At 52.8% G+C, this 19,252-nt stretch overlaps 1 protein-coding gene across 1 annotated transcript in view; it reads left to right on the forward strand.

The window, feature by feature from the left end:
* Positions 1 to 19,252, forward strand: part of LOC140387643 (uncharacterized) — a 189,481-nt gene that overhangs the window by 71,012 nt on the left and 99,217 nt on the right. Inside the window, exons 5-6 of the mRNA XM_072470840.1 lie at positions 7,176 to 7,259; positions 9,257 to 9,422. Of these exons, the coding sequence (XP_072326941.1) occupies positions 7,176 to 7,259; positions 9,257 to 9,422 (250 nt within the window). The remainder of the gene's footprint in view (positions 1 to 7,175; positions 7,260 to 9,256; positions 9,423 to 19,252) is intronic.

Below are 19,252 nucleotides of genomic sequence, written 5' to 3' on the forward strand. Positions count from 1 at the left end.
GCGCAACGACCGAGGGGACGGCGACACCGAAGACTGAACTGCGCAGGCGCACGCTACGTACGACCGCACCGCGCATGCACGGTGGCGCACTGAGTGTTCTGACGTCACAACGTGCGACAACTGTGGCTCCTCCCACTTAAAGCGGCAATGTCCCGTGAAATCTCGACGCTGTCTCCAGTGTGGCAAGCTTGGCCACTACGCAGCCCTGTGCAGGTCTGCTCAAGCACCTGCCTCCCGTCGCTCCCACCAGCAGCGCAGGGATGTCCGAACCGAACAACAACCGGTCACCGATTCCGACTCCGACATGTTTCCAGACCCTGACACCGAGGATCTCAAATCCCCATTCCGGGTGGGCATCATCACCAAGCACACAGTGCCTCAAAAGAAAAAGGCCAAGCCCTTCCCAGCGATGAGCATTGATCCGGACGATGAGTGGAGTGCCACCCTCACGGTCAACAAATCTCGCATCCAATTCAGGCTGGACACCGGCGCTTCAGCCTGACCTGGACAGCCTCCACGTTAAGCCGACCATCCTTCCATCCGCCTGCCAGCTTCTCGACTATAATGGCAATGCCATTGCTGCCAGCGGCTCATGCCAACTTGTGGTGTCGCACCGCTCCTTCAAGGCCACCCTGCCCTTCGAGATTGTAGGGGCCAGTAAAGCTTCCCTGCTCGGTGCTCAGGTGTGCAAGATCCTAAACCTCGTCCAAAGGGTTCACTCCATGTCACCCGCTGAGGCTTCAGCATCACCGGACGCCGACTTCCAAACACAACTGAAGAACATTATCACCCGATACCACAGCGTTTTCGAGGGCATGGGCACACTCCCAGACACGTACAAAATTCTTTTAAAACCAAATGCCACGCCTGTGGTTCATGCACCTCGCCGGGTACCGGCCCCCCTCAAGGACCGCCTCAAGCAGCAGCTGCAGGACCTCCAGGACCAGGGCGTCATATCTAAAGTAACAGAGCCATCCGACTGGGTCAGCTCCATGGTGTGTATTAAGAACCCATCCGGAGAACGACACATCTGCATCAACCCCAAAGATCTGAACCGTAACATCATGAAATGAAATGAAAATCGCTTATTGTCACGAGTCGGCTTCAAATGAAGTTACTGTGAAAAGCCCCTAGTCGCCACATTCCGGAGCCTGTTCGGGGAGGCTGGCACGGGAATTGAACCGTGCTGCTGGCCTGCCTTGGTCTGCTTTCAAAGCCAGCGATTTAGCCCAGTGAGCTGAACACTACCCTATCCCAAAGTGCGAAGAACTCACCTGCGAGATGGCTCACGCCAAATTTTTCACAAAACTGGGTTCATCCAAGGGGTTCTGGCAGATACAACTTGACGCATCCAGTCGGAAGCTCTGCACCTTTAACACCCCATTTGGCCGGTTTTGTTACAACCGGATGCCGTTTGGCATCATCTCGGCCTCGGAGATGTTCCACCGAATAATGGAGCAGATGATGGAGGGCATCGAAGGGGTGCGGGTAAATGTAGACAACATCATCGTCTGGTCTACCACCCCGCAGGAGCACATTGATTGCCTCCAACGCGTCTTCCGGAGAATCCATGAGCATGGCCTCCGCCTCAACAGGTCCAAATGCTCCTTTGGTCAAACAGAACTTAAATTCCTCAGAGACCACATTTCACAGTTTGGCGTGCAGCCGGATGCAGACAAGGTGTCGGCGATCAATGCCGTGAAGACACCGGAGGACTAGAAGGCGGTCCTCCGCTTCCTGGGCATGGTCAACTTCCTGGGGAAGTTCATCCCCAACCTCGCATCCCACACCACGGCTCTCCGCAATCTGGTGAAGAAGACAACCGAATTCCAATGGCTCCCCGCCCATGAGCAAGAGTGGCATGAACTCAGGGCGAAACTCACCAAGGCCCCGGTATTGGCATTCTTCGACCCTGGCAAGGAGACGAAGATCTCCACTGATGCGAGCCAGTCTGGCATTGGAGCAGTGCTCCTCCAACGCGACGGCACCTCCTCATGGGCTCCAGTCGCATACGCATCGCGTGCAATGTCGCCCACCGAGCAACGCTATGTGCAAATCGAAAAAGAGTGCCTGAGCCTCCTCACGGGAATTGTCAAATTCCACGATAACGTCTATGGACTCCCCAAATTTACGGTCAAAACGGACCTCAGGCCACTGGTCAACATTATACAGGAGGACCTGAACGATATGACGCCACGCCTGCAACGCATCCTCCTTAAACTCAGGCGTTATGACTTCAAACTGGTCTACACCCCGGGTAAGGAGCTCATCGTTGCCGATGCACGCTCCCGTTCTGTCACTACGCCCTGCGAGCCGTTGGGCTTCGTGAGCCAAATTGATGCTCATGTTGAGTTCTGCGCATCTAACTTGCCCGCCGTGGACGAACGACTCATCCAGATTCATCGTGAAACAGCCAATGATCCTTTGCTCCAACGCGTCATGCGCCATCTTACAGACGGATGGCTCAAGGGCCAATGCCCGCAATTCTACAACATCAAAGATGACCTGGCAGTGGTAGGTGGAATTCTGCTAAAGTTGGACAGGATCGTCATCCCGCACAGTATGCGGGAGCTCGTCCTTGAGCATCTCCATGAGGGTCACCTGGGGGTGGAGAGGTGCCGACGGCGGGCCCGTGAGGCAGTGTACTGGCCTGGCATCAACCATGACATCGCCAATGCCGTTCTCAACTGCCCAGCATGCCAACGGTTCCAGCCAGCTCAGCTAAAAGAGACCTTGCAGCCACATGAACTGGTGTCATCCCCCTGGACCAAGGTCGGCATTGATCTTTTCCATGCACTAGGCCGGGACTATGTCCTCATAGTGGACTACTTCTCTAACTACCCAGAGGTAGTTACGCTGCATGACCTCATGTTGACAGCGTGCAAGGAAACTTTTGCTCGCCATGGCATCCCACTCGGTCATGTCCGATAAAGGCCCGTGTTTTGCTAGTCAGGAGCGGTCCAACTTTGCCCGGCGGTATAATCTCACGCACGTCACCTCAAGTCCCCACTACCCCCAGTCGAATGGCAAAGCTGAGAAGGGGGTACACGTTGTCAAACGACCACTGTGCAAAGCGGCCGATGCGGGATCCGACTTTTACCTCGCACTACTTGCCTACAGGTCAACTCCATTGTCCACTGGCCTGTCACCAGCTCAATTGTTAATGAACCGCACATTACGAACGATGGCTCCTGCATTACACGCCCCAGACTTGGACAACTTTCCGGTCCTGCGTCGAATGCAACTGTCTCGGGCCCAACACAAGCCCGCGTACGACGCCCGCACCACAGATCTCCCTGCCCTCGTTCCTGATGACCAGGTTCGTGTACAACTTCCTGAAGGTGGCTGGTCTGCCGCCGGGGTGGTAATCAAGCAAGTGGCCCCCGGGTCGTTCCTGGGTCGTATGCAGGATGGCTCTTTTCTTCACCGAAATAGGCGGGCACTGCGGCTCCTTCCACGCTCGCCGCCAGATCGTGATGCCCTGCCTCGCCCTCAGGACGGGCCCATCCAAGAGCTCGCAGATCTGCCTCTTCTGTTGCCACCCTCTGCGACTGACACAGTCCCGCCCGTTCCAGAGCAGGCGGCCCCTGACCCACTCTTGCGGCGGTCAACCAGAATTCGTCGCCCACCACAGAGACTGAATTTATGAACTGCCTGAATTTATGAACTCTCTAAACTTATAGACTGATTGTTTCGTTATTTGTTCGCTAGTTTGTACAGACTGTTATTCATGTCCCGTGTTTTGTTACATACAGTCTATCTGCACTAGACACCTTCCCATGTAAATATGTTAGAGATTTTGTATATAGTCCTGTAAATTTGCTCACATATTCTCCACATAGTCAGGAACATTCACATAACACACTATTTATTGCCACGTACACATATTTTTTTTTCAAAAAGGGGGAGATGTCATAATATACACACAAGTATATGAGCAGAGGGATCTAGGTGTCCATGTACATAGATCCCTGAAAGTTGCCACCCAGGTTGATAGGGTGGTGAATAAGGCCTATGGAGTGTTGGCCTTTATTGGTAGAGGGATTGAGTTCCGGAGTCAGGAGGTCATGTTGCAGCTGTACAGAACTCTGGTACGGCCGCATTTGGAGTATTGCGTACAGTTCTGGTCACCGCATTATAGGAAGGATGTGGAGGCTTTGGAACGGGTGCAGAGGAGATTTACCAGGATGTTGCCTGGTATGGAGGGAAAATCTTATGAGGAAAGGCTGATGGACTTGAGGTTGTTTTCGTTAGAGAGAAGGTTAAGAGGAGACTTAATAGAGGCATACAAAATGATCAGAGGGTTAGATAGGGTGGACAGTGAGAGCCTTCTCCCGCGGATGGAAATGGCTAGCACGAGGGGACATAGCCTTAAACTGAGGGGTAATAGATATAGGACAGAGGTCAGGGGTAGGTTCTTTACGCAAAGAGTAGTGAGGCTGTGGAATGCCCTACCTGCTACAGTGGTGAACTCGCCAACATTGAGGGCATTTAAAAGTTTATTGGATAAACATATGGATGATAATGGTATAGTGTAGGTTAGATGGCTTTTGTTTCGGTGCAACATCGTGGGCCGAAGGGCCTGTACTGCGCTGTATTGTTCTATGTTCTATGGTGCAGAGACATACACTGACTGACACACTGAAAGACCAATCAACACACAGAACACAGCAGCCAATCACCAGACAGGACACGGCCACTGTGTAGCCAGAGGGCACTAGTTTTCCCGCTCATTCGGGATGCAGCCTCTGAGACAGCCAGAGCCCGTGATCAGTAACACGAACATCTACCATGTGCTCGCAGTATAGTCTGGTCAGGCTAGCCTCAGGTCTCCAGTCAACCTAATACAGTGTCAACCCACAGTGCAAGTATGTTTAACAGCTCATAGCTAAATAAAATAGAGTTGTACTTCTACAAGTGTTGGTAGCCTGTCGCTCTCACCTCGCAGACCCAGCATACCCAACACATCAGAGGTGATGCCCGTGCCAGGGACTCCTGAAGGGGATGTGCTGGAACACCACAGTGGCTCGGACCCCCCCCCCCCCCCCCCCGCCCCCACTCCCAACCCCAACCTTTGCTGGCGCATCCGATGGGCAGCAGGCAGAACAAGGTGGCACCTCGTCACCTCCGACACCCGAAGGTCTGCCGGACCCGTCCAGACTGCGTCTCTCCTGAGAACAGCGGCCAAACAGCACCAGGTCACAGGGTGGGATACGCAGAGGCCTCACCCACACCTGACCTGCCACCTTTGCACCCACCAAGGCGGAGCATTAGGACACGTAAGATTAGAAAGGTGAACACCAGTTAGGTTGGCACGGGAGCAGCGCACAGGGACGAGGTCACAGTTATTGTACATAGCACAGGCACAAATAAACATCTGTTTATTGACGTTTGGAACCGCCTCGGTCCTCTATCTGAAGGGTATGAGGGATGGACTAGGCTGAGTGGAGGGTGTGCCAGGTGGGGCGGGGTGGAGTGGGAGGCCAGGGTTGTGGGATTGTGGGGTGGGGTTGTTGGCAGAGCCCCCTCCACAGTCCGACGTTCCCCCATATGTGGCCTTCGGTGGCGGCAGGGGACTGGGCCAGGGATGTGGGGGTGACATGTGGTAGGGCCTGCCCGGTGAGTGACCCATCACCGCTCACCACCCCAATGACCAAAGAGATGTAAGTGTATTCCAAGCACTAAGTGCATTCCAGTCCCTCAAGCTCATGATTGGAATGCACTTACCTCTCTTTGATGTGGTCAGTGTTTGTAATCATTAGGACTTCACCACTTAGAGTCACTGATCCATGAAGGGAGATGAATGAATCAAGGCTGCAGCTGGTTTGTGGAAGCTGTCAATCACAGCCCGCTACTAGAAAGTTGTGAATGGCTTGTAGCTAATGGATCTGCGGGGTCTAGATGCAGGTCACCATTCTCCTTCGAGGAATGGACATCTGGAGCCTCCAGGTTAGTGTTACAGCTGTAAATGTTTTGACTGCCCCTGTCTGGACTGCTCTCTAGCTTCCAGACAGAGGTCTTGTTTATGGGGGGGGGGGAGGGGGAGGATTCGTGGAGGGTCCCTCTAGTCAGGGGATCCCTGTGGAGGTTCCGTCAGTTAAGCAGTCCTGGGGGGGCTCCCTATTAAGGGTGTGTGAGGGGGGGTGGTCTGGTAGAGGAGGGATGGGCAGTTAGTGCATCGTGGGGGGGGGGATGATGGACCTTGGGGGAAATGCCCCTCAGGGGTTGCCCCCTTGGCCAACCGCGAGTTCCCCCACCTCAGGGCCACGCTGGGAAATACCAGAAGTGATGCGTGCTCACACTGCGGAGCCACGGCGGGCCGGGGTCGAGAAATGCCCCGTCCACTAAATGGATGTAAATGGCTCAATAAAGACCTCTCGCTGGCCCGTGGTCCTGAACCTCGATCCTGGCACCAGCGGGAGTCGCAGCATCGCCTTCGGATTGGCGCCTGGTGCCAATCCTGATGTTCCCCCGACACCCGATTCTCCGTCCCATCGGGAAGCGGACTGCCGGCGCCGGGGGATGGAGAGCCCAGCCCTCTTTCAGCAACGGGGAGTCGAACTCGCCGGCCCGATTGGCACCTACTGATCAGGGATCCATTTTGATAGGGCGCCCTCACTCTAAGTGAGCTTGGGGGGGTCGCCCACATCCCCCATCCACAGACAGTGCCACCCCCCCCCCCCCCCCCCCCCCCCAACAGACATGGGACTTTCACCCCCCCCCAATTGAGCACACTCCAGTCTGGGGTAGCTGAGGCCCCCTTTTCAGCCCCCCTTCACTCCCCCAACCTTTATTCAGCCCCGACATGCTCCCACCCCCCTTTCGCCTCGCTTTCACGGGCCTGGCCCTCCACAGGCCTCAAACCTTGGTTGTGCCAACCTGTCACCTGGGCACCCCGGCACTTTCATCCTCACAGTTTGGCAATCCAGGGCCCAGGCGCTGGCCAATGATTCCCTGGACCCGCCCAGCGAGGGCATATTCCAGATGGTGCTTGCCCCGCGGGGTTGGGTAAATCGCACGGGGCGATGCGCCATTTTCAGCCTCACCCACGATGTACCCAGCGCAACGAGATTGGCACCGGGTGCAGAGAGGCAGCAAACTCGCTGCCTCTCTGCACTATATCAGTAAATGCCTAATTTCTGCCTGTAGCTTCTGACAGTCTTAATCTCCTGTAGGACCGACCCAGCCTGCAGGACGGCTGTGTGGAGTGTTCCGTCCATACTCGAAAATTCAAATGGCAGCAAACAGTCGGCCAAGGCGTAAGTGATCACTGAGACCCATTGCTTTAGGGACGATAGAGAGGACAGGGAGGGCGGAGGGGGAGGGCGGGAGGCAGGAGGGAGGGGAGGAGGGAAGATGGAAGGGAGGAGGGAGGATGGAGGGTAGGGTGGAGGAGGGAGGGGAGGAGGGAGGATGGAGGGGAGGAGGGAGGAGGGAGGGTGGAGGAATCGGAGGAGGGAGGAGGGAAAGGGAGGAGGGTGGAGAGGTAGAATGGGAGGGAGGATGGAGGGGAGGAGGGAGGATGGATGGGAGGGGGGAGGGAAGGGAGGGAGGGGAGGAGGGAGGAGGATGGTAGGGTGGAGGAGGGAGGGGAGGATGGAGGGGAGGAGGGAGGATGGATGGAGGGGAGGAGGGGAAGGAGGAGGGAGAGAGGAGGAGGGCGGGGATTAGGGAGGGGAGGATGGAGGAGGCAGGGGAGAAGTGGAGGATTGTGGAGAGGAGGGAGGATGGAGGGGTGGAGGAAGGGGAGGTGGAATGGGAGGGGGAGGAGGGAAGGGGAGGAGGGAGGGGAGGGGAGGAGGGAGGAGGATGGTAGGGTGGAGGAGGGAGGAGGGGGAGGGAGGGGAGGAGGGAGGAGGGAGGATGGATGGAGGGGAGGAGGGGAAGGAGGAGGGAGATGGATGGAGGGGAGGAGGGGAAGGAGGAGGGAGAGGAGGAGGGAGGGGATTAGGGAAGGGAGGAAGGAGGAGGGAGGGGAGGGAGGATCGAGGGGAGGGAAGGGAGGAAGGAGGAGGGAGGGGAGGGAGGATGGAGGAGAGGGAAGGGAGGAAGGAGGAGGGAGGGGAGGAGAGGAGGGAGGAGGAGGGAAGATGGAGGGGAGGAGGGAGGATGGAGGGGACGGTAGGGAGGAGGGAGGATGGAGGATGGAGGGAGGAGGGAGGAGGTAGGAGAGGAGGGACGACGGTGTGGAGGAGGGAGGATGGAGGGGAGGAGGCAGGACGGTGTGGAGGAGGGAGGAGGGAGGATGGAGGGGAGGAGGCAGGATGGAGGGGAGGAGGGAGGATGGAGGGGAGGAGGGGAAGGAGGGGAGGAGGTAGGAGAGGAGGGACAACGGTGTGGAGGAGGGAGGATGGAGGGGAGGGAGGGGAGGAGGTAGGAGAGGAGGGACAACGGTGTGGAGGAGGGAGGATGGAGGGGAGGGAGGGGAGGAGGTAGGAGAGGAGGGACAACGGTGTGGAGGATGGAGGATGGAGGGGAGGGAGGGGAGGAGGTAGGAGAGGAGGGACAACGGTGTGGAGGAGGGAGGATGGAGGGGATGGAGGGGAGGAGGTAGGAGAGGAGGGACAACGGTGTGGAGGATGGAGGATGGAGGGGAGGGAGGGGAGGAGGTAGGAGAGGAGGGACAACGGTGTGGAGGATGGAGGGGAGGGAGGGGAGGAGGTAGGAGAGGAGGGACAACGGTGTGGAGGAGGGAGGATGGAGGGGAGGGAGGGGAGGAGGTAGGAGAGGAGGGACAACGGTGTGGAGGAGGGAGGATGGAGGGGAGGGAGGGGAGGAGGTAGGAGAGGAGGGACAACGGTGTGGAGGATGGAGGATGGAGGGGAGGGAGGGGAGGAGGTAGGAGAGGAGGGACAACGGTGTGGAGGATGGAGGGGAGGGAGGGGAGGAGGTAGGAGAGGAGGGACAACGGTGTGGAGGAGGGAGGATGGAGGGGAGGGAGGGGAGGAGGTAGGAGAGGAGGGACAACGGTGTGGAGGATGGAGGATGGAGGAGAGGAGGGAGGACGGAGGGGAGGTGAGGAACTGTATAAGAATGAGTGAGGGTTGGGTTTGAGTGAGCAGCACTGATTGCGGAATAGTCGGGGTGTGTGAGGCACATGTTCAAAATGGGAAAATTGGAGACCTGAAGGATTTGCAGATTATCGAATCTTATGAAAAGAAAGATGGAGAAGTTGGTGTGGGGAGTGAGGGAATGTGGTGATTCTGCTCCATCTGTCACTGTTAGCAATTCTCTTCAATATGTTGAATTTACTCAGGCCCATTCTCGAGGGGGGCTGTTTGTCTCCGTTTGATGGAAGCCTGTGGAAGACGCCGGTGTGTGAATGTTGTTGTGTGGCTTGCCTGTCCTCCGCCATCTACTTCACCACCCTAGAGGGGCTGGTGTGTGCCGACAGCGACGAGTTCCTCCTCCTGGGCCTAGAGGTAAGGTCGAAGGTAGAAAACACAAGGCCATTCGGCCCCTCCAAGCTAGTACACAGGGAACATGACTCAGTTTTGAAATTTCCAATTCACCTCCAGAATCCAGTTTTTTGCGGGAGAGTTCCCGATTCCCGTTGCCCTCTGTGTGAGGAAGCCCCATTCAGTCGCGCTCCAATTTCAAGGCTTGTCTCCCTTGACCTGGAATCCGCCCCCCCCCTTCCAGAGGAACGTTTCTCTCTAGGCCACACTTGGAGTATAGTGTTCAATTCTGGTCGCCACACTACCAGAAGGATGTGGAGGCTTTAGAGAGGGTGCAGAAGAGATTTACCAGAATGTTGCCTGGTGTGGAGGGCATTAGCTATGAGGAGCGGTTGAATAAACTCTGTTTGTTCTCACTGGAACGACGGAGGTTGAGGGGAGACCTGATAGAGGTATTCAAAATTATGAGGGGCATAGACAGAGTGGATAGTAAGAGGCTTTTCCCCAGGGTAGAGGGGTCAATTACTAGGGGTTTAAGGTGAGAGGGGCAAGGTTTAGAAGAGATGTACGAGGCACGTTTTGTACACAGAGGGTAGTGGGTGCCTGGAACTCGCTGCCAGAGGAGGTGGTGGAAGCGATAGTGTCGTTTAGGCAGCATCTTTACAAATACATGAATAGGATCGGAATAGAGGGATAGGGACCCCGGAAATGTGGAAGATTTTAGTTTAGTCGGGCAGCATGGTCGGCGCAGGCTTGGAGGGCTTTTCTTTGTTCTTTGTTCTTTATTCTATCATCCCAATCACAGACCTTTGCCATTTATTACGATCCCAGACCAGACCCCACAATTGCTAGGATACCGGACAGAAACCCCAACATTTTATTTGAATTTTGTAAGGCTGAGGGGAAACGATTCCTCGCTCCGGGAGTTGGTTCACTCTGAAATCGGGATGCGGCAAATTTTAAAAAAAAACTTTATTACTGACACAGGATTGAACTAACTTTAACTTCAGACAAGAAATAGCTGACCAGTAAAACACTGCTAAACAATAAAATGAAACACTTCAACTCCTAACTACTATTTTCTTTATCTTCAAGCAAACAAACCCTATCTCGGGTCAAGCCCATTTTTAAATACAGTTAACAAACACAGGAATACCGGCTGTTGCAAGGACCTTTCCTGCTCATTCCCTTACTTACCATTTCGTTCACTTTGTTATTGTTTTGGTCCATGGATTTTACCTTTAAGTCGAGCAGGGGAAGTCAGGAACTCAATAGTTCGCAGTGCTATGGAGATTTAGATTTCAGTGTGAGAGGTGTGGGCGATGACCAGCAAATCACGCGCACATGTTCTGGGGGTGTGAGAAGTCGGAGATTGTGGGGGTCGAGGCCGGGCCGGACCCGCTGGTGGCGATTATTGGGGTATCGGAAATGCCGGAGCTGATGGAGGGGAGGAGGGCCCCGATGTTGCCTCTCTTTCCTGGATAAGGGAATGCTGGAACGCCCCCGGGAATGGTGGCCTGGCTGGGGGACTTGTGTGACTTTCTCCGGCTGGAAAAAAAATCAAGTTCGAATTGAGGGGATCAGCGGAGGGCTTTGAGACACGGTGGGGACTGCTCATGACCACGTTTGGGGAATTGTTCATCGCCTGGCGCGGGGGATGGGGGGGGGGAGGGAAAAAAACGTGCACAAACTGTGAACTATGACATGCGGAGAATGTTCTTTGATTTATTCATGATTTTTGCACCGTTGAATATGTTTGGAATTAAATACATTTTAAAGAAAAGATTTAGATTTTGAACAGAAGAACTCAGACATTACCCGAGAGATTGGGGGATCTGGTTCGATTGGTCGGCTGGTGGCCAATGGATTGGCCAGGGATCGTATTCTGCCCAGCAACAGACAGCGATTGGGTCCTGCCAGGTGGGGATTTTTCAGAGAACCCAGCAGGGAAATCGCCTGGTTGCTGAGATGAGAGGTTGCGTGTTATTCTTTGTGTGTGTTTCTCTCTTTCCCAAATATTTCCTGTCTGCTGTTTCTGACTCTGTAGAGAAGCCTCTAGATCTTGATGAGTCTACTGTGGAAACCATTACAAACTCAGACAGAAAGCAAAATGCTCATCCGACTGGAGGTCTAGACTGAAGGACAATCTAACTGGAAGACATCCAATTGAAACAGAGACTTTAATCCTTTTACTTTTAGTATTATTTTTGCAGCCCTCTTTCCCCCCTGTGTTTATCTGTCTTGCATGGTGTACAGAGGGCGAGATGAGTTAAAGGGAGGGGGGGTTAAAAATTAGAGCATAGTTAACCAGTTGTATTTGCTGTCTATTTAGTTATAGTTATCATTTTTAATAGAAGTTAATTATGTTTACATTTACAAACCTGTTGACTGTTGTTTTGGGGGAGCCGAGGAACCTTGAGTATTTCTAAAGTTGAGTTAATTTCAATTGTGTTGCGACTTCGGGTCAAGTGGGGCTGGAATTGACTTCACACGAGCCGAGGGTGTCGTAACACAGAATAGAGATCTCTTGGAGAAAGAGAGATCCTTCAGGAAACAGCCTGTGGATTCTTGTCTGGGCCAAACCATTGTTTAACATGGCAGCTCTTTCCAAAAGCTGCTGTTCCCTTCACAGCCAAATCTAAACTGCCTGAATCAAAACTCCAGAATATGGGAGTATGTCTGGGTATATCGCAGATGTCTGGGTATATCACAGATGTCCGGGTATATCACAGATGTCTGGGTATATCGCAGATGTCCGGGTATATCACAGATGTCTGGGCATATCTCAGATGTCCGGGTATATCACAGATGTCCGGGTATATCACAGACGTCCGGGTATATCACAGACGTCCGGGTATATCACAGATGTCCGGGTATATCACAGATGTCCGGGTATATCACGGATGTCTGGGTATATCACGGATGTCCGGGTATATCACAGATGTCCGGGTATATCACAGATGTCCGGGTATATCACAGATGTCTGGGTATATCACGGATGTTCGGGTATATCACAGATGTCCGGTTATATCACAGATGTCCGGGTATGTCTCAGATGTCCGGGTATATCACAGATGTCCGGGTATATCACAGATGTCCGGGTATGTCTCAGATGTCTGGGTATATCACAGATGTTCGGGTATATCACAGATGTCCGGGTATGTCTCAGATGTCCGGGTATATCACAGATGTCCGGGTATATCACAGATGTCCGGGTATATCACAGATGTCCGGGTATGTCTCAGATGTCCGGGTATGCCTCAGATGTCCGGGTATATCGCAGATGTCCGGGTATATCACAGATGTCCGGGTATATCGCAGATGTCCGGGTATATCACAGATGTCCGGGTATGTCTCAAATGTCCGGGTATATCACAGGTGTCCGGGTATATCACAGGTGTCCGGGTATATCACAGATGTCCGGGTATGTCTCAGATGTCCGGGTATATCAGAGGTGTCCGGGTATATCACAGATGTCCGGGTATGTCTCAGATGTCCGGGTATGTCTCAGATGTACGGGTATGTCTCAGATGTCCGGGTATGTCTCAGACGTCCGGGTATATCGCAGATGTCCGGGTATATCGCAGATGTCCGGGTATATCACAGATGTCCGGGTATATCGCAGATGTCCGGGTATATCTCAGATGTCCGGGTATATCGCAGATGTCCGGGTATATCACAGATGTCCGGGTATATCGCAGATGTCCGGGTATATCTCAGATGTCTGGGGGTATCACAGATGTCCGGGTATATCACAGATGTCCGGGTATATCTCAGATGTCCGGGTATATCTCAGATGTCTGGGTATATCACAGATGTCCGGGTATATCACAGATGTCCGGGTATATCGCAGATGTCCGGGTATACCACAGATGTCCGGGTATATCACAGATGTCCGGGTATGTCTCAGGTGTCCGGGTATATCACAGATGTCCGGGTATATCACAGACGTCCGGGTATATCGCAGATGTCCGGGTATATCACAGATGTCCGGGTATGTCTCAGACGTCCGGGTATATCGCAGATGTCCGGGTATATCGCAGATGTCCGGGTATATCACAGATGTCCGGGTATATCGCAGATGTCCGGGTATATCTCAGATGTCCGGGTATATCGCAGATGTCCGGGTATATCACAGATGTCCGGGTATATCGCAGATGTCCGGGTATATCTCAGATGTCCGGGTATATCACAGATGTCCGGGTATGTCTCAGATGTCCGGGTATATCTCAGATGTCCGGGTATATCACAGATGTCTGGGTATATCGCAGATGTCTGGGTATATCACAGATGTCTGGGTATATCACAGATGTCTGGGTATGTCTCAGATGTCCGGGTATATCTCAGATGTCCGGGTATATCACAGATGTCCGGGTATATCACAGATGTCCGGGAATATCGCAGATGTCCGGGTATATCACAGATGTCCGGGTATATCACAGATGTCCGGGTATGTCTCAGGTGTCCGGGTATATCACAGATGTCCGGGTATATCACAGACGTCCGGGTATATCGCAGATGTCCGGGTATATCACAGATGTCCGGGTATATCGCAGATGTCCGGGTATATCTCAGATGTCCGGGTATATCGCAGATGTCCGGGTATATCACAGATGTCCGGGTATATCGCAGATGTCTGGGTATATCACAGATGTCCGGGTATGTCTCAGATGTCCGGGTATATCACAGATGTCCGGGTATATCACAGATGTCCGGGTATATCGCAGATGTCCGGGTATATCACAGATGTCCGGGTATATCACAGATGTCCGGGTATATCACAGATGTCCGGGTATATCACGGGTGTCCGGGTATGTCTCAGATGTCCGGGTATATCACAGATGTCCGGGTATATCGCAGATGTCTGGGTATATCATAGGTGTCCGGGTATATCGCAGATGTCCGGGTATATCACAGATGTCCGGGTATGTCTCAGATGTCCGGGTATATCACAGGTGTCCGGGTATATCACAGGTGTCCGGGTATATCACAGATGTCCGGGTATGTCTCAGATGTCCGGGTATATCACAGGTGTCCGGGTATATCACAGATGTCTGGGTATGTCTCAGATGTCCGGGTATGTCTCAGATGTCCGGGTATGTCTCAGATGTCCGGGTATGTCTCAGATGTCCGGGTATGTCTCAGACGTCCGGGTATATCGCAGATGTCCGGGTATATCGCAGATGTCCGGGTATATCACAGATGTCCGGGTATATCGCAGATGTCCGGGTATATCACAGATGTCCGGGTATATCGCAGATGTCTGGGTATATCACAGATGTCCGGGTATATCACGGGTGTCCGGGTATGTCTCAGATGTCCGGGTATATCACAGATGTCCGGGTATATCGCAGATGTCCGGGTATATCACAGATGTCCGGGTATATCGCTGATGTCCGGGTATATCACAGGTGTCCGGGTATATCACAGGTGTCCGGGTATATCACAGATGTCCGGGTATGTCTCAGATGTCCGGGTATATCACAGGTGTCCGGGTATATCACAGATGTCCGGGTATGTCTCAGATGTCCGGGTATATCGCAGATGTCCGGGTATATCGCAGATGTCCGGGTATATCACAGATGTCCGGGTATATCGCAGATGTCCGGGTATATCTCAGATGTCCGGGTATATCGCAGATGTCCAGGTATATCGCAGATGTCCGGGTATATCTCAGATGTCTGGGTATATCACAGATGTCCGGGAATGTCTCAGATGTCCGGGTATATCTCAGATGTCTGGGTATATCACAGATGTCCGCGTATGTCTCAGATGTCCGGGTATATCACAGATGTCCGGGTATATCACAGATGTCCGGGTATGTCTCAGGTGTCCGGGTATATCACAGATGTCCGGGTATATCACAGACGTCCGGGTATATCGCAGATGTCCGGGTATATCTCAGATGTCCGGGTATATCACGGGTGTCCGGGTATGTCTCAGATGTCCGGGTATATCACAGATGTCCGGGTATATCACAGATGTCCGGGTATATCACAGACGTCCGGGTATATCACAGATGTTCGGGTATGTCTCAGATGTCCGGGTATATCACAGACGTCCGGGTATATCTCAGATGTCCGGGTATATCGCAGATGTCCGGGTATATCGCAGATGTCCGGGTATATCACAGATGTCCGGGTATATCGCAGATGTCCGGGTATATCGCAGATGTCCGGGTATATCTCAGATGTCTGGGTATATCACAGATGTCCGGGTATGTCTCAGATGTCCGGGTATATCTCAGATGTCCGGGTATATCACAGATGTCCGGGTATATCACAGATGTCCGGGTATATCGCAGATGTCCGGGTATATCACAGATGTCCGGGTATATCACAGATGTCCGGGTATGTCTCAGGTGTCCGGGTATATCACAGATGTCCGGGTATATCACAGACGTCCGGGTATATCGCAGATGTCCGGGTATATCACAGATGTCCGGGTATATCGCAGATGTCCGGGTATATCTCAGATGTCCGGGTATATCGCAGATGTCCGGGTATATCACAGATGTCCGGGTATATCGCAGATGTCCGGGTATATCTCAGATGTCTGGGTATATCACAGATGTCCGGGTATGTCTCAGATGTCCGGGTATATCTCAGATGTCTGGGTATATCACAGATGTCCGGGTATGTCTCAGATGTCCGGGTATATCACAGATGTCCGGGTATATCACAGATGTCCGGGTATATCGCAGATGTCCGGGTATATCACAGATGTCCGGGTATATCACAGATGTCCGGGTATATCACAGATGTCCGGGTATATCACAGATGTCCGGGTATGTCTCAGGTGTCCGGGTATATCACAGATGTCCGGGTATATCACAGACGTCCGGGTATATCGCAGATGTCCGGGTATATCGCAGATGTCCGGGTATATCGCAGATGTCTGGGTATATCACAGATGTCCGGGTATATCACGGGTGTCCGGGTATGTCTCAGATGTCCGGGTATATCACAGATGTCCGGGTATATCGCAGATGTCTGGGTATATCATAGATGTCCGGGTATATCGCAGATGTCCGGGTATATCACAGATGTCCGGGTATGTCTCAGATGTCTGGGCATATCACAGGTGTCCGGGTATATCACAGGTGTCCGGGTATATCCCAGATGTCCGGGTATGTCTCAGATGTCCGGGTATATCACAGGTGTCCGGGTATATCACAGATGTCTGGGTATGTCTCAGATGTCCGGGTATGTCTCAGATGTCCGGGTATGTCTCAGATGTCCGGGTATGTCTCAGATGTCCGGGTATGTCTCAGACGTCCGGGTATATCGCAGATGTCCGGGTATATCGCAGATGTCCGGGTATATCACAGATGTCCGGGTATATCGCAGATGTCCGGGTATATCGCAGATGTCCGGGTATATCACAGATGTCCGGGTATATCACAGATGTCCGGGTATATCACAGATGTCCGGGTATATCACAGATGTCCGGGTATATCGCAGATGTCTGGGTATATCACAGATGTCCGTGTTTATCACGGGTGTCCGGGTATGTCTCAGATGTCCGGGTATATCACAGATGTCCGGGTATATCGCAGATGTCCGGGTATATCACAGATGTCCGGGTATATCGCAGATGTCCGGGTATATCACAGATGTCCGGGTATGTCTCGGATGTCCGGGTATATCACAGGTGTCCGGGTATATCACAGATGTCCGAGTATATCACAGATGTCCGGGTATGTCTCAGATGTCCGGGTATATCACAGATGTCCGGGTATATCACAGATGTCCGGGTATATCACAGATGTCCGGGTATGTCTCAGATGTCCGGGTATATCACAGATGTCCGGGTATATCACAGATGTCCGGGTATATCACAGATGTCCGGGTATGTCTCAGATGTCCGGGTATATCACAGATGTCCGGGTATGTCTCAGATGTCCGGGTATATCGCAGATGTCCGGGTATATCGCAGTTGTCCGGGTATATCACAGATGTCTGGGTATATCGCAGATGTCCGGGTATATCTCAGATGTCCGGGTATATCTCAGATGTCCGGGTATATCGCAGATGTCCGGGTATATCACAGATGTCCGGGTATATCGCAGATGTCCGGGTATATCTCAGATGTCTGGGTATATCACAGATGTCCGCGTATGTCTCAGATGTCCGGGTATATCGCAGATGTCCGGGTATATCACAGATGTCCGGGTATGTCTCAGGTGTCCGGGTATATCACAGGTGTCCGGGTATATCACAGGTGTCCGGGTATATCACAGGTGTCCGGGTATATCACAGATGTCCGGGTATGTCTCAGATGTCCGGGTATATCACAGATGTCCGGGTATGTCTCAGATGTCCGGGTATATCGCAGATGTCCGGGTATATCGCAGATGTCCGGGTATATCTCAGAAGTCTGGGTATATCACAGATGTCCGCGTATGTCTCAGATGTCCGGGTATATCGCAGATGTCCGGGTATATCACAGATGTCCGGGTATGTCTCAGGTGTCCGGGTATATCACAGGTGTCCGGGTATATCACAGGTGTCCGGGTATATCACAGGTGTCCGGGTATATCACAGATGTCCGGGTATGTCTCAGATGTCCGGGTATATCACAGATGTCCGGGTATGTCTCAGATGTCCGGGTATATCGCAGATGTCCGGGTATATCGCAGATGTCCGGGTATATCTCAGAAGTCTGGGTATATCACAGATGTCCGGGAATGTCTCAGATGTCCGGGTATATCTCAGATGTCCGGGTATATCACAGATGTCCGGGTATATCACAGATGTCCGGGTATATCACAGATGTCCGGGTATATCACAGATGTCCGGGTATATCGCAGATGTCTGGGTATATCACAGATGTCCGTGTTTATCACGGGTGTCCGGGTATGTCTCAGATGTCCGGGTATATCACAGATGTCCGGGTATATCGCAGATGTCCGGGTATATCACAGATGTCCGGGTATATCGCAGATGTCCGGGTATATCACAGATGTCCGGGTATGTCTCGGATGTCCGGGTATATCACAGGTGTCCGGGTATATCACAGATGTCCGAGTATATCACAGATGTCCGGGTATGTCTCAGATGTCCGGGTATATCACAGATGTCCGGGTATATCACAGATGTCCGGGTATATCACAGATGTCCGGGTATGTCTCAGATGTCCGGGTATATCACAGATGTCCGGGTATATCACAGATGTCCGGGTATATCACAGATGTCCGGGTATGTCTCAGATGTCCGGGTATATCACAGATGTCCGGGTATGTCTCAGATGTCCGGGTATATCGCAGATGTCCGGGTATATCGCAGTTGTCCGGGTATATCACAGATGTCTGGGTATATCGCAGATGTCCGGGTATATCTCAGATGTCCGGGTATATCTCAGATGTCCGGGTATATCGCAGATGTCCGGGTATATCACAGATGTCCGGGTATATCGCAGATGTCCGGGTATATCTCAGATGTCTGGGTATATCACAGATGTCCGCGTATGTCTCAGATGTCCGGGTATATCGCAGATGTCCGGGTATATCACAGATGTCCGGGTATGTCTCAGGTGTCCGGGTATATCACAGGTGTCCGGGTATATCACAGGTGTCCGGGTATATCACAGGTGTCCGGGTATATCACAGATGTCCGGGTATGTCTCAGATGTCCGGGTATATCACAGATGTCCGGGTATGTCTCAGATGTCCGGGTATATCGCAGATGTCCGGGTATATCGCAGATGTCCGGGTATATCTCAGAAGTCTGGGTATATCACAGATGTCCGGGAATGTCTCAGATGTCCGGGTATATCTCAGATGTCTGGGTATATCACAGATGTCCGGGAATGTCACAGATGTCCGGGTATATCACAGATGTCCGGGTATATCA

The sequence above is a fragment of the Scyliorhinus torazame genome, chromosome 13 (assembly GCF_047496885.1).
Source record: "Scyliorhinus torazame isolate Kashiwa2021f chromosome 13, sScyTor2.1, whole genome shotgun sequence".
Taxonomy (NCBI): Eukaryota; Metazoa; Chordata; class Chondrichthyes; order Carcharhiniformes; family Scyliorhinidae; genus Scyliorhinus; species Scyliorhinus torazame.